At 42.8% G+C, this 20763-nt stretch overlaps 1 protein-coding gene across 3 annotated transcripts in view; it reads left to right on the forward strand.

The window, feature by feature from the left end:
• The window catches only part of PLCH2 (phospholipase C eta 2), a 441994-nt gene that overhangs the window by 403200 nt on the left and 18031 nt on the right, over positions 1-20763 (forward strand). For all 3 annotated transcript variants that reach the window (XM_075279623.1, XM_075279620.1, XM_075279621.1), the window contains exons 17-21: positions 5597-5704; positions 6453-6577; positions 9998-10082; positions 10832-10978; positions 12319-12398. In XM_075279623.1, coding sequence (XP_075135724.1) covers positions 5597-5704; positions 6453-6577; positions 9998-10082; positions 10832-10978; positions 12319-12398 — 545 coding nt within the window. The remainder of the gene's footprint in view (positions 1-5596; positions 5705-6452; positions 6578-9997; positions 10083-10831; positions 10979-12318; positions 12399-20763) is intronic.

Consider the following 20763-nt stretch of genomic DNA (forward strand, 5'->3'; position numbering starts at 1 on the left):
TGCCTCCACATCCACACTGCTTTTGCCCCTAGACATCACCCCAGTCCATGCCTTAGCTTGTACCCCCAGTTTTTCCTGCTTAGCTTGCCTCCACATCCACACTGCTTTTGCCCCTAGACATCACCCCAGTCCATGCCTTAGCTTGTATCCCCAGTTTTTCCTGCTTAGCTTGCCTCCACATCCACACTGCTTTTGCCCCTAGACATCACCCCAGTCCATGCCTTAGCTTGTACCCCCAGTTTTTCCTGCTTAGCTTGCCTCCACATCCACACTGCTTTTGCCCCTAGACATCATCCCTATCCATGCCTCTTCCCCTAGCCATAACTCTGCCACCCCTGGAAACTCATGGTGCAGAAACTTTGGTTGCTGACTTTGAGGAACCCTTGGGTTTTGTAGATGGAACTCCATCAAAGGTCTGTGCAGCTCACACACCCTGCTCAAGATATGGTATTGTAGGGTTTCAGCGTGTGTGAATGACGGACAACAGCCTGTGTTTGGACAGATGTAGGCCTTGCTAGAGTGTTTTTAGGCTAGCAGCGACTCCTGTGCACTTGCAAAAGTGGGCGCACAAGCGCCGCATTTTCAACAGTAGCTTCGGTACATTTGGGTATGTTTTTAAAAAACTTTGCACCACTAGGTTAGACGTGGGCCAAACATGGAACGTGTTGGAGGCTGGCAAGCTCCAGAGCCGCTACCAGGTTCCAGCCATTATCACAGGCGTAAAAATGCCAGGCCCCAGGTGTAGCAGGGAAAAAAAAATGCCATCTCAGCCAGGATGGCATCCCTGACCTCGGAGGCACTGTGCTGTCTGTCCCCCAAGCTGATGAGCTTCAGCACCGCCTGCTGACGTCTCCCCACACCAGTGTTTTAGCGTTTGCCGCTAGTAGCTGTGGTGGAGGTTGCAGCGTCGTAGGGTTTCAGTCTACTCCTGCCATGAATTTTGGCCTGGGAGAGGAGATAGGCCACCCCAGTTTGCACCCGGGGAACAGACTCCACCACATTCACCCTGCCTGTCATTAAAGATAAGCACTGCAGCATCCCTGACCACAGGCGCTTGTCCAAGTGTCGGTGGTCAAGTGGACCTTGCAGCAAAGCACGGAACTAAGGGCCCACCTGATGTTGAGTGACACGTGCTGGTGCAAGGCGGGGACGCCACACCGGGAGAAGTTGAGACGGCTAGGGACGGCATAGTGAGGTGCCACAGTTGCCATCAGGTCCGGGAAGGCGGGAGTTTCAACAAGCCGGAACGCCAACCTCTCCTGGGCCAGCAGTTTAGCGATGTTGGCGTTCTAGGCTTGCGTGGGTGGGTGGTTAGCGGTGTATTTCTGCCGGCGCTCCAATGTCTGAGAGATGGTGGGTTGTTGTAAAGAAGCGCCTGATGGTGCCTTTGATGGTGCAGGAGAAGGAGATAAGACAGAAACAGGGGAGGATGAGGGAGAAGTCAACAAAGTGGCGGAGGCAGATGAAGTGATGTCCTGGCTCGTCCTCTGGAGTGCATCGCCAGCACTGTGAGCAGAGGCAGTGGCATGAACGGCGGGCGACGTTTGTCCTGCCGTTGCTGCCTGCCACTGATTCCATTGCTTGGATTCCAAATGACGGTGCATTGAAGTGGTGGACAGGTTGCTTTTCTCAGGGCCCCTACTCGATTTCGAGAGGCAAATTGTGTAGACGACACTATATCTGTCCTCGGCGCATTCCTTGAAAAAACTCTACACCTTCAAGAAACGTGCCCTCGATGGGGGAGTTTTTCTGGGCTGGGTACAAAAGGGAACATCTTCGGACATTCCGGGTCTGGCCTGGCTTCGGCAAAGCAGCTGACCTCTGCCTCTGGACATGTCTCTGCCTCTAGCTACCCTTTTTGGTGCTGCACCTGCCTCAACATCCACACTACTTTCCCAGCTTGACATCTGCCTTGTCCAGGTGGGGTCGGTGTCCTCGTCGTCCACCACCTCCTCTTCCAACTCCTGTCTCGCCTCCTCCTCCTGCACAATGCGCATGTCAACTGGCTGCCCTGACAGCAACTGCGTCTCATCGTCGTCGATGAGGGTGGGTTGCTGGTCATCCGCCACCAAATCGACCGGAGATGGAATGGAGGAGACTCTAGTGTTTGAGCATCTGGACACAGATACTCGTCTGTTAGGTCCGTGGAATCGCGAAATGGAGGGGCAGGTTGCGGTACAGTCAAAGGAAGGGAGAACAGCTCTGGGGAGCAGGGACAGTTGGGGTTATTGTTCTGAGAAGATTGGGAATTTTGGGTGGAAGGAGGACAAGACTGTTGGGTAAGAGGAGGTAGAGGCTGACTGGCTGGTGGACAATGTGCTTTAAGCGTTATCCGACAGCCATTGCAAGACCTGTTCCTGGTTCTCGGGCCTACTAATCTTTGTACCATTCAGCCTAGTTAATGTGGAACTTTTGTGCAAAGCGCAGAACTTAGGGCCCGCCTGATGTTAAGGGACACACGCTGGTACAAGGCTCAACTCACCCTAAGTGCCAAAAACACTGCTGGTGCAAGGCTCTACTCATGCCAAGGGCCTCAATCTCTGCTGGTAGCTCAGCTTAAGGTCATGTAACTTTGTTTGGAAGGGCTCATGTTAAGGGCTAGAAAAGTGAATTTTGGAAGGTCTTACCACATCACACACACACACACACACACACACACTCACTCAAAATGACAGTTAAGGGTGAGGGCTTTTGGAATTCCCATTGCCTATTCCATTTGTGGTTGTCATGGGGAACGTGATTTAAAGGGGTGGTTGTTACTGTTTGTTGAGCTTAAATTGGGGTTTGTGTCCATCCATTTGGGGAGTAAAGAAGGTTTCCAGGTATTTTCCCACTTTGATAGAGGTTTTTTTGAATGTGGAAAGTGTGTAGTTGTTAGGCAGTGATGTTGGGGTAATAGAGGGTCTTTGGTGTGTTAGATGCCCCCAGACATGCTTCCCCTGCTGTCCCAGTGTCATTCCAGAGGTGTTGGCATCATTTCCTGGGGTGTCATAGTGGACTTGGTGACCCTCCAGACACGGATTTGGGTTTCCCCCTTAACGAGTATCTGTTCCCCATAGACTATAATGGGGTTCGAAACCCGTTCGAACACACGAACATTGAGCGGCTGTTCGAATCGAATTTCGAACCTCGAACATTTTAGTGTTCGCTCATCTCTAATAAGGATACCTGCGGTTTTCCACCTGCCGGTGGCTTATTTGGTTGGGACACACCATAAAATCTTGGCACAACTATAAAGGTTCATTCAGCTGCTGTAATTCAACAGCTGAACAACCACGGGTTATCTGTCCCAAACTTTACATGCATTTGATGTTGAAGAACTTCTCATACCAGCCATCCATCTGTGACGACGGCAGTATCGAGCATAGGATTTATATAAAAATTTCACATTGATGGCGTCCCGGAGTCCTGGCAAAAAGTAAAAGGAGTCTTATTCCTTTTGGAGACAGAAATGTCTTGTGGATACTTTGTCTCCATAGAAACAAACTTGATGGAAGAAACTGTAAAAGAATAAGACACGGTAAAGATGATGGATGTAAAACACTATAAATAGTCTGGGCAAGGATGAAGAAAAGGCTGGTGTGATAAGTATTAGGGTAGTTTGCCGTATATTGATGAGGAGCTTTCACAGTTTTTGTATGTAAATAGTTATTTCTGCATGTACAATCAAAAAGAATATCAATAGTTCAGCCATACATACAAGCAACTAAAGACATTTTTGTCTTATACTGACCATATATATTAGATGAATTGTGGTGCCGCAGGGAAAATTTGTCCCCTGGTGTTCAGCTGTCCAAGAGATTAGGAGTCTTATTAGGAGAGACAAACAGTTCAGTCCAGGAGCAAAATACAGGTAAAAATGGATTCTTAGAGGGTGAGAACAAGACATAATTCCAATTACAGAGAGCCTGTGAAGCTGTGTGGTCAGTGTACTGGAGAAGGAAAGTGGGTAAGCCAAGGGCAGGCCCATGTGGAAGCCACTAAGATGATTGGGGTTGGCCACAGGAGCCAGGCTGCAAGTTGGGATACAGAGTTGCTAGTGACCAGAGGAGAGTCGCATTCAGAATGAAGACTGTAAAGGAACATGGGAAGAATATGCAAATCTGACTTCCATGATGTAATTAGGATGCCAGTGCCTCAAGTATGCACACCAATAGAGGGCGCTGACTGAGAATGTGCAAGTCTGTCTTCCATGATGTAATTAGGAAGACAGAGTCTCAGTCAAGACATTCCTTTAACATCATGCCGACCTTCTCAGAGGCCTTTGTTTGCAATGATGTTGGGATTTTACTAGATACAGTCTCTCAGCCAAGGACAGCTGTTTCGATGTATTTGCATCTCATCAGCTTGGCGCAGAGAGGACTGATCTGGCAGAGGTGAGAGGCTTAGACAGGGTTGAGGGGATATCGTCACTCCATAGGGAGAGAACCACCATTTAGGTGTGTGGAGTCTTATTAAGCCATGAGCACTCCACTGTGCAAAGGAACATGGGAAGAATATGCAAATATGACTTCCATGATGTAATTAGGAAGCCAGTGCCTCAAGTGTGCACACCAATAGAGGGCGCTCACTGAGAATGTGCAAGTCTATCTTCCATGATGTAATTAGGAAGACAGAGTCTCAGTCAAGACATCCAATAGAGGGCTTCTCACCTCTGCCAGATAAGTCCTCTCTGCGCCAAGCTGATGAGATGCAAATACATCGAAACAGCTGTCCTTGGCTGAGAGACTGTATCTGGTATAATCCCAACATCATTGCAAACAAAGGCCTCTGAGAAGGTCGGCATGATGTTAAAGGGAGCGCCCTATATTGGATGTCTTGACTGAGACTCTGTCTTCCTAATTACATCATGGAAGTTAGACTTGCACATTCTCAGTCAGCGCCCTCTATTGGTGTGCATACGTGAGGCACTGGCATCCTAATTACATCATGGAAGTCAGATTTGCATATTCTTCCCATGTTCCTTTGCACAGTGGAACGCTCATAACTGTAAAGTAGTCATAATAACAGCCATTGCCAGAAAGTCATTTGCAATCTAGACTGTTTGTGAAAGTAATAGTCCACCATTGCAAGTGTCTTATTGATTATACGCTGAGAGTTCAGAAGTTTAAATTGTTTGAGAGACTTTTCCAGTTACTCCTGCCAAGACACCATGTCAAATAAGGCTTTAGCCCAATGACTAACAGACAAGGCTAGTAATGGTTTCCACTTGTAGCAGGAGAGGGATACTCCCTCCCTACAGGTGTACTGCAGAAGACTGGGAGCTACGGAAAGTAAGTTACCTCCTGTTTGGGTTGATTGCGAGTTTTACCTATTCCCTGCATGTAACTGAAGATGTATGATTAAAAAGTTACAAACGCATAATAATAATAAGGGTGAGTCAAAATAATCCTTCTATTTTGAAACTGAAATGGATAGTTTTCTCTACAGCCCTGAAAATTTTATAAACTTCACATTATGAGCACAAAAAAAACACTCCAATAGTACTGGTGTTTTTAAGGCTTTTTTTTTTTCTTCAAACACCAGGGTAAAAACTGTGTTGTAAGTCTAAGAGAATATTATGTCGTCCTCATGAATTTTCTGCTTTATTTAACAGTTGCTTTAAACTACCAGTCAGAGGGCCGAATGCTGCAACTTAATCGAGCAAAGTTCAACAGCAATGGAAACTGTGGTTATGTTCTGAAGCCGAAATGCATGTGTCATGGTGAGAAACACTGGGGGGATGTATACACTGTAGAGGTGGTCTGCTATATTTACTTATAGTAAATCAAATGCTATGTCAAGTTCTGGACTTGTTTAGAAGAGATTTTAATATGGAACTGGCCTCCTAAGTGGTAGGAATTTTCGTCCAGCACTGATACCCTTGTGGACAGTTCTTGGGGTGCGGAAGCTCCACTTGCATTGGCCCATTTCCTATGTTGGCTCTATTGCCACATAAGAGGTAGGGTACACATTTCGCATCAGAACCTACAACTCTGCTTCTGTGTTATTTAATTTCCTTAGGTTTATCCATCTAGACAATCGTCTGACCTAGGCACAGACTGAGAATGGTCTTGGGACCTTTAGTAGCAAAAGGGAGATGGAACGCTTAGTACTCATCATTATCATGATACTATTGGATTGTAAGGATTAGAAAACATGGCTGCTTTCATCTTCTCATGAAGTGATATCACATCTATTGGTCATGTGGCCATGCTGCAGCTCGGTCCCATTCATTTGAATGAGACTAAGCGTAGGCATTGTGATGTGACCAACGAACATGATGTCAATTCCTGAGAAGAAGAAAACATCCATCTTTAATTTCTTGGACAATTCCTTTAACACATTGCTTTGCTGTGTCCACAACCTGCTTATCGTGCTATATTTGCAACAATTGTTGCATCAGAGCCAAGAACGATACAATATCCTCTATCATAGTAACCATGTTCTATGTTCTTCTTTTTGTATTTTAGGTGCCTTTAATCCAAATTCCGAGGACCCCTTACCAGGCCAGTTAAAAAAGCAGCTAGTTCTCCGAATAATCAGTGGACAGCAGCTTCCGAAACCAAAGGACTCTATGCTGGGAGACCGTGGAGAGGTAAGGTGGTGCAGTCTGCTACCCTTTAGGATAGGTTATCATTTGAGGATCGGCAGGGGCTCGACACCCAGGCCCTTCGTTATTTGAAGAAACTGCGGCATTTTTTCTAATACATTCCAGGACAGAACATTTCTGTTATAGACAATCCTTTTTTAGTAAAAGTGTCTGTTTCTGTACCAGGAAACCCAATGCTTAGCTGTAATGTGCAGGGTAACCTGGCAACAAGTGTTCATTTTCCCCACAGCACACCAAGAGGAGAAATAAAGCATTACATGTTGTCCATTGAACATGCACAATGCACAGATGCATAGAGTCCTCCAAAGGGAGAGACATTCTTTGCAGCTGCTCTTCGTCTTCCAGCTAACTAATAAAACTTGTGAGTGAGGGCTCATCCTTCTGTAATAGGGTATTTGAAAATATTTACTCTTAACCCGACAATCCTGTATTAATTTTTTTCTTGGATTTGATCTATACAGATGTAGCAGAGTCAGCCTGAATTACTGCAGCGTGATATCTTTATTACAGGAGACAACAAAAGCAAAGAAAAAATCATTGAAAAATATTATTACTAAATAATAATTGTCCAATACCTTTTCATTGTCTCCTGTGATAAGATATCCTCTTGCAAATTCGGGCGAGCTCACATCTGAACATCTTATGTGCTGTAAATGTCCGTCTTGGCTTTTTCAGCCCTTACATTACCGAGGAGTTGTCTGTTGCACGTCTTATAGAACATTATTTATTCCCTATTGATTTCTGTGAGCACCTAGCAGTGTTATCACAAGGGGACAGTACAGGACGCGGCGGTGATGCGTCTGGTGATTGAACATCGTGTCCTTATGATGCCCCAGCACCGGCGGCTCTCTTTATGAAGCAGGGATGACATTTTCTTTATTAATAAAGTCTTACATTTACCAGCATTTAGGACGAGCTGCACTGGCCATTTATATTCCAGTCATATGGAGGACAGACTTATTGGTTTTCCATATATCATTGTCTGGGCTTTTTGTCTGTCTTTTCTTCTTCTTTTTTTCTCTTATCCTGAACATCTATTCAGAGCATCTTACAGGCTTTGAGTACTCATCCAATGTAGCTCTTAAAGGGGATGTGTTAAATATGGACAAGGTCTGCATTAGACAATCTCTTTAACCCAGTCAAGACCGCCTGTTGACTTTTTATACTGGTTGGGCCACTCTTATCTCTGAAATTATGTTACTGTATTATAAGTAGCTGCATAAACTCAATGAACGCAATGATCCAGGACCGGGAACTTTAAGAACTGCTGGGTCCTAGAGCAGTGGCTCACAACCTTTTTTGCACCATTTTCCGATGGCCCAGCAGTTCAGGGTGGGGCAGGGGTGCGGTTTTGGTCATAGGGGGGTGGGGTTATGGAGGAGGTTGAACTTTAGTACTTGACAGGTACTTGGCGGTCCGGAAGTCAGAGGTGGCCAGACTGAAGGACATGTGCTTCCCGGTGTTACCATACCAACGTGGCCTAGAGTTATTATGGCGACACAGACCATCCTGTCGTAGAGCCTTCCCGTCCACATGGTGGAGCCTGCCGGGATGCCCTGCGCCGCAATAGTGAAGCGGACATAGCAAGTCGTGAGACACCAAGGCTGGATACTTCGCACTAGGCCATGTTGCTATGGTAACGTGTAAACTATTGGGTAGCGCGGCGTGCTCTAGCAGCGACAGGATGTAGCGCTACCTGATAATTTACACGTTACCATTGCAATGTGGCCTAGAACCAAGTAACCAGCTAAGACTGAGGCCCGTTCCCACTGGAACGGGAGCAATGGGAAATTCATTCGGGGAATACTGCTTCTTCTTTGAATGAATCTGCCTCTATATTTCTCTGTGTGAATATACCCTTAGTCAGAGGATAACATTAATAAGAGCCCATGAGCTTAGGACATCTACAGATCATTAGAACTATGGGGTGATGCCCTAAGCAAAGCATCAAAACTATAGATGAGTGAGTAGTATTCGATCGAATATTACGGTATTCAAAATACTCGATCGAGTACCACTCGCTAGTCGAATGGAAAAGTTTGATGCAGAACCAGCGTTGATTGGCCGAATGCTATACAGTCGGCCAACCAACGCTGCTTCTTTTCCTACCTTTAGAAGTCTTCTCTGTGCAGCTTCCCCGCGGCGTCTTCCGGCTCTGAATTCACTCTGCCAGGCATCGGGCCTGGGCAGAGCCGACTACGCATGTCCACTTGTAGTGCGGGCATGCGCAGTCGGCTCTGCCCAGGCCCAATGCCTGGCAGAGTGAATTTAGAACCGGAAGATGCCGCAGGGACGCTGCACGGAGAAGACTTCTCGGAGGAGCCAGCCCGACCCTCACTCGTGGACTTGGTAAGTATAATTTGATCGAATGTTGCCTACCCCTGAAACGAGCATTTTCCTCCCATAGACTATAATAGGGTTCCATATTCGATTCGAGTAGTCGAACATTGAGGGACTACTTGAATCGAATATCGAACATTTTACTGTTCGCTCATCTCTAATCAAAACCCTTTGGAGTTGTGGCCAGCATGTAAGATAAAGTGCTACTAAAATTAAAGGGTCACTCATACACAATTTTAGAGAAACAGATGTAGATAGCGCTTTATGCAGAATAAGTGATGAGGGATCCATAAGACACTTGAGACTTCTACATCAGATCTTTATTTCTGATCGTTTATGATATTGCCTATGTTGTGCCATTTCCTATGCGTAAAGCCCCTACAAAATATGGACAGCACATCCATAAATAAAACACCAGTAGTTTCTTTATTAATAATCAAAGTCCATAAAAAATCTATACCGTATGTCACAGCGTACCCTATAGTCCATATCCTATCACTCCATAACCGTAAGAGATACAGTACGTACGTCAAATAATACACAAGGGACCCTGAATAATAGATACTTACCAGGAAAAAGTCAGAAGCTGCATACAATAAAACACATATAATCCCAATGAACATGGGGAGATACTGATCATGGGGTAGCAATACCCCAGCACATGTATCCTCTAAGGGCTTCCTTTTTTGTGGTTGAGCTGCGCTTATTTTGTAGTCAGTTTGCTTTGTAGTACACAGTATTTGGACTTATATTCAGCCCTTTTGTATAGATGTATCTCCATACAGAACGGAAGAAACGTGACTGTAAGGAAATACATCAGTGACTCACACAAGAGTACAGGGAATACAGAAACTAGAAAAACGCGGAAAAGATGACCCCAAAGTTAAGGGTCGCCTAAGAAAAAAAAAACTAGGGATGAGTGGAACTTCTCCATTATTTCCAAGACTTATACAGACATAATTGGGACCACAAACATGGCGGCGTGCATGTAGTAGATTCAGTTCCCTGTATCAATGTTCATCTTTTATGTTGGTTTAGCACATAACTGTTTTGCTTCTTTTGTAGATCATTGATCCTTTTGTAGAAGTTGAGGTCATTGGTTTGCCTGTAGACTGCTATAAAGAGCAAACGCGGGTTGTAGATGACAATGGTAAGCACATTCCAAGTAGCTTGTCCTTTATGCAACATTTTATGGTATAAATCTGCATCTTGTATTGAGAAATGTTACCTTATATATTTGCATCCCTAGTGCCCAGGGTTCCTGGTAGCAATAAACTACAAAATCCCAGTCTCAGTGTAAATGGAGAAGAAACTCATGTAAGATTACATTCACATCTGCAGCAGCGTCTTGTATGAAGACTCCACCGCAGATTCCACTGAAAATTGGTGGAGGGAAATATCCTGCACGGAGCACTTTTTACTCCGCTAGTTTGTTAGACTGATTGATTATAGTTAGTGGGGTCTGCCGGGTTCCATGTGTCACTGCTGTTTTAGCAGTCCATCTCCATTGTTTGGGTCCTTGGATGGATCCAAACAATGGAAATGCAATGCTAGTGTAGACCTAGCATAACTGTAAATTGGTACCAGAAAGTAAAGTATGCAATAAAGATCTTACCTGTGCAATGTAGAATTGTTAGAGATTATGCCATAAAAAATATGTTGCTTCTATACATAGAATAAAGGGATAAATTGCTGATCAATGGGGATCTGACCCCTGAGATCCCTGCAGATCCTATGAACAGGGCATGTTTTACCCCTGTTGTGAAGGTAACGTTGGTGGACAAGACTCATCCCCATTGAAGGGAATTGGTATTGTGGGACATGGGCATGGCAGCATTTACAATGGGGGTAATATACCCCGCAATGAAATCTGATCGATATATCCATTTATGTCTGTAGGCTTCAATCCAATGTGGGAGGAAACGCTGGTGTTTACTGTGCACATGCCTGAGGTCTCACTAATTCGCTTCCTCGTCTGGGACCACGATCCAATAGGGAGAGACTTCATTGGTCAGAGAACCATTTCATTGAGCAGTATGATGCCAGGTAACTCACTCTGGGATTAACAAGGTTTTTCATGCTAAAATATCATTGGGACACTGGGATAGGAAGCATTTATGAAGGATCAAGTATCATCTGTAAATGATTTAGTAATAAATAAACCTTATTTTAATATTATTTTTTGGTCTGAAGGTGGTTTTATCTTTTTATAGGTCTAGCCATACTAGAAAAAACAATCTTGAAATATTATATTTTTCATAGTAGACACAGGAGCACAAGCAACAAGCTGACATTTCCTGTAGCTCACTTGTCAACTTTGCTTGTCAACTTTGCTTGTCAACTTTGCTGTGTAACCTGGGACAGAGTCCGCAGAGGACACAGGGTTTAATAACAACTTTTTTAATTGGGGCCTAGATAAGTCAAGATACCAACACTATACACACAGATACGGCTCTTCACTGTCATTATGAAAGGTTCTTTTTTATGTCCGACCCAGCAGGCAGTGATCGGGAGCGCATATTCCTAGAAGTATTTCTTCCCAATCACTCCCCACTCCATTCCATGTAAATGCAACAGATCATTTTCGTTTTATGGGGATGACCAAGTCATTTGTCCCATTACATTTAGTGTTGGTCATCAGCACACTGTTCTGTTTCCACAGGGCGGTGTGATGCCAACAATCTAGAATCATCTATGTTGCATGAAACGTGATCACGCGATAAATGAATATTTGCTAAACTTCTCCATATTTGCATAGGCCAGTTACCAGGGACAACCATTGATAGGAACAGTTGTGCCCAATAATTGGACCATGTTAAAGGGGCTTTAAACGTTAGGGCTGTATTCCATGATTCCATTGTCTGGCCTCAAGGAATTTTTGAAAAAAATAAATGGTCTCAGGGGTAATCAGGACTCTCATTGTCTGTCCTAGGAGTCCTGATGGCTGTCAATCAATGTGAGTGGGCGGGGTAATCAGGACTCTCATTGTCTGTCCTAGGAGTCCTGATGGCTGTCAATCAATGTGAGTGGGCGGGGTAATCAGGACTCTCATTGTCTGTCCTAGGAGTCCTGATGGCTGTCAATCAATGTGAGTGGGCGGGGTAATCAGGACTCTCACTGTCTCTTCTAGGAGTCCTGTCAGGATTTTCTGCTTTCTACTAATACTTCTGATTCCAGTTCCTATAAACCTATATATCGGAGAGTTCGGCTTCTCTCCCCCTGTCATATCCTGCTCTCAGATAGAACTGCATAAGCATATGAAGTATTCTCTTTAATTTAAGGTGAAAAAACTGCCTGTATAGATAAATCTATCTGGAACCATTAACAGCAGATTGGAGTCTAATGAAATAACAGATGTAATATTCCCTCATCTTTGCTTCCTGTAGGTTATCGACATGTATACCTGGAAGGTATGGAAGAGGCATCCATTTTTGTTCATATAGCAATTAATGACATCAGTGGTAAGGTGGGTGCAACTTCTTTCCATAGGGTGAATAATTGCATTGTAGAGGAGTATACTGAACAATACTGTAATTATATAACAAGAATAATATGTCAAATGTTTCTTCCTTAGTGCATAAGTAAGTGCACCCTATATCACCCATAAAGTATATAGGATGCACTTACTTATGCACTTTGAGTTGCATGTCTCTGGTCAGGCTGGAAGAATTATATCTGAAATATATATATATATATATATATATATATATATATATATATATATATATATATGTGTGTGTGTGTGTTTTATATTGATCATGTGCTTCATGGGGTTGGACAGTATTAGAAAAATATGGCTGCCTTCCTACAGTGTCAGGTATTGTCTAGGACCGACCTTCCAATACAAACACAACCTGTGGACATATGTGGCCCCGATTTTTGATTAAAAAAAAAAAGCAGCCATGTTTTTTTTTTTTTTCTAAACCTGTATAACCCTTTTAACTCGGAAGATCCAAAATTACTGGAACAACACCAAAGGTAAATATTGTAAGACAAAGTCCTGGACCTGTATATAACTCTGCATCCTATTATTACATTACAATGGATTTCTTCCTGGTGTAAGTATTGTGTAGTGCTTTATCCATGATAACAAGGCAGCACGTTGTACTGTATATAGTGTTGACTGGGTCCAGTAGTGACCTGTATACCGTAATTGTAAATGGCGCACTGAGCTAAAGTACAGATTACCACTGAAGATCAATGCAACGTATCAATGTAAGTTGCAGAGTGTAGCATATATCTGGAGATTGCATAGAAGTGAATGAAACGATTGTGAATGGAGCTATATTGTCAAGAACTACTTAGGGAGGGTGTGTGCCTACATAGGCAGTACGGAGACTTACAAGTCATTCCTGCTCCGCTAGGGATTCTGGGTAAAAAATATGCAAATCTATTCTATTCTCCAGGATGTAATTAGGAGAACAGTGCACTCTGTACACCACCCTCTAGAGGGCAGCCTCCTTAACATTATGCATGACTCAGTTAATAGGCCTACTAACATGATGCGGATTTAGTTGCCAAATTAGTATTTCTATTCCAAAAGGAACAGATTCCCAGCTATGGACAGCGCTGTTTCGGTCTTTTGGACCTCCTCAGCATAGTGCAGGGATACTGATTTGGCAGAGTGAGAGACTATAGACCAGGGTCAGGGGGTAATCTTACACATTAGGGAGAGTGTGTGCCTACATAGGCAGTACAGAGACTTACAAGTTATTCCTGCTCCGCTAGGGATTCTGGGTAAAAAAATATGCAAATCTATTCTATTCTCCAGGATGTAATTAGGAGAACAGTGCCTCTGTATGCCACCCTCTAGAACTAGTCAGAGAAACTTAGAGGTCCCCATTCTCGTGAATGTTGAGCGTCCCAATGGTCAGACCCATAACAATCCAACACTTGACTACTACCCTATTCTATAATGGGACAACTCTTTGTATGTCTACTTTCTATGTAGATCCATTGTACACAATTCCTACAGTACACAAGCCAATTAGCCCAGTATATATGTCATATGTATAGTATCCTATGCCACATAATACAGTAGAGAAAGAGATACCACAGCGTAAATATAGCCTGGATATATACCAAAAGGATGCAAGTATTGACATGTGTGGGCCATTATATTCTATGAAAAGATCTGGTATAAATAAGCAAATGCCGGCGCTGTCTGGTTACGCTCGCCATACCCCGCTGCATAGACATAACCATACATGACCGCTCTACTGCACAGATCTGGAGAATTCTCAGCAAATTCTAGCTCACTGATAACTAGTCACTATCCCGATTTCTTATCTTAAGTTGTATCCACCAAAGGATCTTCCCAGCGCCGTGCGAGGATATCTGGAGAATATTCTACTTTAGCCTCTAGAGGGTGTTACAAGCCAGTGAAAGGCAAGGCATAGCCATGTACGTAGCGGCAGCATTCTGCATTACAGTGTCAGTCCTGAGTATATATGGGATAATGTAAACCCTGATATAAGACTTTATTAAAGGCCTGTCATCATAGAGCTCTGAGGTGAATTCATATTGTATATAGGTTCCTTTATAACTTACACCTCTATTGCTGCAGGGTAAGGACTTGTTCACATGGTATAATCTGGTGCTGGTGTTCCATATAATTTAATATTTCCCCCTCAAATTCCACTCCACTTTCCGCCTCTCTAGCTTTCACTTACTTTATTAGGATATGCAGAGTCCCTAACCAGCGGAGTGGCTTGGCCGGGATCGGCAAGTGACACCGCGGGCCCCACAAATGCTATCATTATACTTGGGGGTCTTTGGTTTTGTAAAAGCCTTAATATATGTTTATACATATCCGTAGTCAACTATATTTTATTCCAGTTTTTATTATGTTAATGTCGTCTCCAATTACAGAAATTAGGTTATCCATGGATCTCGGAAACCAGCAAAGGCTCAAAGACTCACTTTTTACCACTGGCCAAGAACATCAAGAGTGAAAAGGCCAACAAAGCAATCCATTATGGAGTGTATAGCCTCCTTGTACTCTTGCCAAAGTTAAAAGTGAGGCCTTTCGCTTGAACTGCTTCCTAGACTGATTTCCATCCTTGTCCATGTTTCCATGGAGAGCCTAATGTTCTAATAGAGTGAATCATGGAGCTCGCATTAGTTATACCTATATATATATATATATATATATATATATATATATATATATATATATATATATATATATATATATCTCATTCTCAATAACTAGAACTTGGAAATTAGATTCTTCCTATGAGAAACTGATATTTTGATATATAAAGCCCTGTACACACATCTTATCTTTCACATAAAAGGTAATCCATATCCCCATATTTAACTTATAAAATTATGAGAATGGGGGCGGCATTAGCGTTCTACATAGGAATTCTAGTATCACAATGTGCAAAGCCGGTGGTTCTATATGCTTGTAGTGCATACTGTATATAAAGATAGATTCCACTCGTTCACATATTACCACACTGTAGAATCAGGTATATTATTAGTATCATTGTATTAATTTACGTATATTGAATCAGCAGCCGAGATACAAAATGCATTCAGTGTATAGAGGGATGATAAATGTCTTCTAGGTATATTTTTGTCACATTCTATGCGGATTGATTTCTTAAAGGAGTTCTACACTTTGGATAGTTTCTTCCCATTAGGACTCCCAGTATTTGGCTGTAATCTGTGGGAAAACCTGACTCAAATGTTCAAGGTCTCTACAGCGCCACCACTGGGCTAGTGAAGCATTACACCATACTTATTTATAATGGTTGTGTGTACTGTAAGACCAGACAGGTCATCCAGGACAATAAATTAATCCTTTCCTATATTACCTCAGACTTCCTTAATTCAGTGTACTGCATACGTTTATCTTTAAAAAAAAAATTCAGTAAATGGATTTTTTTCCTTTTTAAAAAATAAGTCTGTGTGTAGCATAAGGTTAAATAATTTGACAGTTTTATTATGAAGTTATGTGCTTCCCTCCAAAGCAGAAATTTCCTGCCTTAGTCTGATTAACACTGTTTCCTATATGCATAAGGGGTTAAACTCACAATGCAGACCTATTAGAACTTCAATCTAACTCCTATAGATCTGCATTGTGAATATGGCCGCCTGTTCATATAGGAAATACTGTGTGCATCAGGAGCAGATAGGTGGTCAGCGCTCCAGGGGGAGCACATAACTTCACAATAAAGATGCTTGTAAGATATTCAATAATATTACAACACCATGCAGGGCTCCTGAAGAACTTATGTACTGAGACATTGCCTCTATACACTGAACTCTCCCCTTTGTGGAGTAAGTCATCAGTAGTTTGAGTATGGAAAACCCCTCTAAGTCTGTGCAGGTGATTCGAAGCGCAATATGTTATATAGATAGATTTATAAAATATTTAGCACAGAAATGTGGAGCTATTTAGGTTATAAAAAATTTGGTGGCCATTAGGTTACTTCTATTTACCAGCCCAACAATTGGCCGCCTGTGTGTATGTTACATGGTGATGTCTACTCAAGTACTGGACTACCCACTTGCCCACCATTTGGTGCATAAACTTCATAAGTGAAGCCTAATGTAGTAGTCGAGTAAAGGAAGCGTTCTCATTAAAGAATTGGGTCTATTTTCCCTCATAAGATAGGATATACAGTATACATTTTGGTTGCGGTAACCTCTGAAGTTGCCAGTAGCCAAGAAGCCACACGTTGGAGGCCCAAGAGTCACATCAGACTATAATGGCTGACAGTATTATCGGGATAGGAAGCGACATAAGAGCTGATTGTTCTGGCAGTCCGCTAGTCTCCGTCAGACCCCACAGATCAGACATTGTGACACATCTTAGTAATACCCTCATTGTGGGAGACGGTCCTGAGAATCTTGTTCTGTTCTTATTTTTTTGTGTGTTGGTTATTGGCACCTCATTTGTTACTGTGATGAAAATACTTCAAGCCTACAAGCTTTCTGTGTCTTTCTAATACATAATTTTGACTTGTGTCTAACACAAAGTGCCTTAGTCTTTCGTCCTTTCTTGTGTGCCTTGTTGCAGACGTGTCACTTTCTATGTGAATAGCTGTGTGATTGCAGCTGTTCATTCGCAACTCAAGCAAATAGTTGAAAGAGACTCCTGAATGGTTACGTCTTAATTCACATATCGCAGCTAATCAGCAGTTTTTGTTGGAAATACATATTTAACTTCTTTTCTGGTACCCAGTGCATTCCTAGGAGCGCTTATTTTAGCACTAGAGTATAGTGTATATGTGTGATATATATATAGATATAGCTATATCTGTGCAACTGTATATGGGTATTTAGGGTATGTCCAGCCATGGAATATTTTGCAGTGTTCAGCTGCAACATTTGCAAGTCTTTTCTGGATTTGTTGCAGATTTTGCAGTAAAATTGACATGGATTTATCCCTGATTATTGACAGGGTGAAATCCACTGTGAAAATCTGGTAAACTTCAGGTTTCTTTAAAGGGAGTGTCATTTCCAAAATACCTCCCAAACCAGTAATAGTTGTGTGTAGTGGGCACAAACTGATAAGGCAATGCAGAGATAATTATCATATTATGGATATGCAATTTCCCAATCAGCCTGTAAGTGCTTCAGGGGCGGGGCCTGAGTTACCAGATTTGTCTACAGCCAGCCACAAGTGCTCCTGTTATCCTCTAGACTCATTGCACAATGCCGCCCTTTTAGCCATGATTGGCATCACAGCGGTCTGCAGGCAGCCCCCGCCCCTGGTGCACTTACAGACTGAGTCCATAATAAGATTATCTCTGCATTGCTTCCTTGGTTTCTAACCATAATAGTACGTTTCTTCTCCTATTAAAGCCCACCTGGTGCAATTATTGGTTTGGGAGGCATTTTAGAATTTGCGTTCTTAAATCTCATCCTTGTCGCCTTTTGATTCTGTGGTCTGAAGTCTGCAGTTCTTACATCCTGCTTAGACCTATACCCTTAATGGAGATGCCTGGGTCTGTGATATCGAGCTCACTCCCTTTTCTCAGGCCAGTGAACACACATCTTTTGGTCACATTGCGATGCCACAGCCCAGTCCCATACAATGCAAAGTACGGTACGTTGTGAAAAGGCCAGAGCTATACCATAGTCTAAGGCAGCCCCTTTAAAGGGATTATCTAATATTCTGCGCTTTGTAAAATGAATTTGCTAGACTGGCAATTCACCCCGGATGTAATTGACTAGGAAAGTATATGTAAGGGTATGTAGTATGTAATGGGGATTGTTCCGGTGGAAATCTCAGACTCACGTGACCGCATAGCCCATACGTAAGCTTCTCCCATTAGTCTGCACAGCGCACTATCACAGCAGTCTAGTTCAGGGAAGCGCAGTCTCTTCATTGCCTGAGGGGAAATCTCTGGTAGTCAATAGTAAGTGTCTCATAAACAAAATGGCGGAGGCTCAACCTTTCTGGCTACCTCAGATATAATGGTAGATGCTCTTATCATATCAGATGAACAAGATGTGGCCCCTTCAGGGGAGCCACACAGTGGCTCAGTGGTTAGCACTGCAGCCTTGCAGCGCTGGAGTTCTCGGTTCAAATCCTGCCAAGGGCAAAAAAAACCATCTGCAAGGAGTTTATGTTCTCTGCGTGTCTGCATGGATTGCCATCCCATATTCCAAAAAGACATACTGATAAGGAAAAAAATGCACATTGTGAGCCCTATGTGGCCCTATGTGGCTATGCCTATGTGGGGCTCACAATCTATATAAAAAATTTAAAAAAACTTTAGCCCCTTCTCTCTCTCGCCCTTAGATAACTTGAAGAAATCTTTTCATACTCTTTCATCCAACTTTATTATCCATGAAAAAATACTGGGCACTGGACAGACCCTCTTATAGTCAATGGGATTCCCCGGGATCTGTTCTTTGTCATTAACCTGTTTTTCTATGTGATAGACCAGAAGGACAGAGACATCGACACAGATGTGAGCGCACCCTTATGTAAGGTTTACATTTAGCTCATTTTGGCACAATACACGTGTAAAAATAAGACTGCCATTGACTTCAATGACGTTTTTTTTACGTGTAAAAAAAAAGTGATGCGTTTTTTACGCGTGTAAAAAAAAATGTCATTGAAGTCAATGGGAGTCTTATTTTTACACGTGTATTGTGCCAAAATGAGCGCACGTTTACTCTGTGTGAATGGACCTTAGGGTCAGTTCACACGCAGTTTTTTTGCAAGCTGAAAGAATCTGCTTCAGGAATTAGCGTTTTTTTTTTTTTTACACGTTTTTGTTTCTTTTTGGTCCAGCACACTGTATGGACCTGGAAATTTCTCTTTAAAAACATGGTAACTGTGTTTGAAACAATTTTTGCAAAAACTGCACCAGAAAAAGCGTCCCTTTTTTTTACCTCTCATTGCCTCCAACAGGTTTTTCCAGGCAGAATCCGCCTGAAGATAGGTTGTCACTTTTTTTTTCCGCTAGAGGAAAAAAAAAAAACTGAGGCTGCTCTCCAAGCAGATTTTGAGGCGGATTCAGTGTCAAAATCCGCCTGCAAAAAAATCCATGCGAACTGACCCTTACAGTGTCTGCACTGAAAATTGTAGTCTTCAATCCCCATGTTAGGCCTGCTATAGTGGCCTCACAGTAGGAGTTATATATGGACAGTGATTGTCAACCCGAAATTATCCAAGTCATTTACAGTAATCCTATTATTTTGGAGCGCACACCACAAAGTTACATTTGTATCTCACACCCATTGATGGAATACAGATATCCCTCTATCCAGAATACCGCAGCACATCAGGGATATCCTACAGAAATGCTTGCACGTAACTTCTGCACAACAGAATATATTGCTTTACTTGTCTGACATTTCCATCTGGAAAGAAGGAAAAAAAATGCCAGAAAGCGACCGCTGGTTAATTAGGTAACCATAGCAACCTGCATCGCTAGAACAAAGGAAACAAATCATCTTGAGCCGGGCTTTGCAATGAGATCTCCGCTAAGTCTCATCCATCACACCATGCACCGGGAAATTTTTGAATCCTTCAGGGACTTGGTGTATTTATTAAGCCAGATGTGCAGGGAGCTATTATTGCGGCGCTTAATAATACCGCCATCTTCTCTTATGTGTATGAGCAATTGCTTTAATCTCCCCATTTACTTATTGCAAACCACCTATGATTCGCTGAATCTGCAATAGATTTGCCATCATTTGCATCATTGCTGCAAGTTTGCCACAGACTTCCCCATATACAACGCAAAGAGTAAAATCCATGGGGAGACCCTAAGTGGACATGCTGCCACGTGAAAATGCTTGCCATGGATTTTTTTTTTAATTGCGTTCTATGGAGGAGATTTATAGAAATCCACTTTTTTGTGAATGTACAGCACAGCAGATTTTATGTAGACTTCTTTCATGTGCCCAAAATTTCCCATTAATTTACAGATGAGCCTGATCATTTGGTAGGCCCAAGCTCTGGCCCAACCATATAGATGTCCAAATCTATATGGTCCCATGGAATCACTTTATTTGGTGGGTCCAAGGAACCTTAACCTGACACTTCTTCTGTCGGACTTGACATTTATCTGTACACAATGTGAAAATGGCGTGAAAGGGGAACCAAGGTGAATATGAAATCCCACATCTGTAAGGGTAACAGCTCATAAACCAGCCATAGTTCAGTAACCGGACATGGTCGAAACCTCTCCAACTTGCAGCACCCAATGGCCACATAATGTTTTGTGTAATATCACTGTCTAACCAGAAACAACCTGAAGCTATTGACTGGTGGGAGTGCCCAGGATCTCAGCCATGTGTGGTTAGCCTGTGCTGTTACTTTTGTGATTTTCATTTAGGAATTAGTCATTAGTACA

The sequence above is a fragment of the Leptodactylus fuscus genome, chromosome 6 (genome assembly GCF_031893055.1).
Source record: "Leptodactylus fuscus isolate aLepFus1 chromosome 6, aLepFus1.hap2, whole genome shotgun sequence".
Classification (NCBI taxonomy): domain Eukaryota; kingdom Metazoa; phylum Chordata; class Amphibia; order Anura; family Leptodactylidae; genus Leptodactylus; species Leptodactylus fuscus.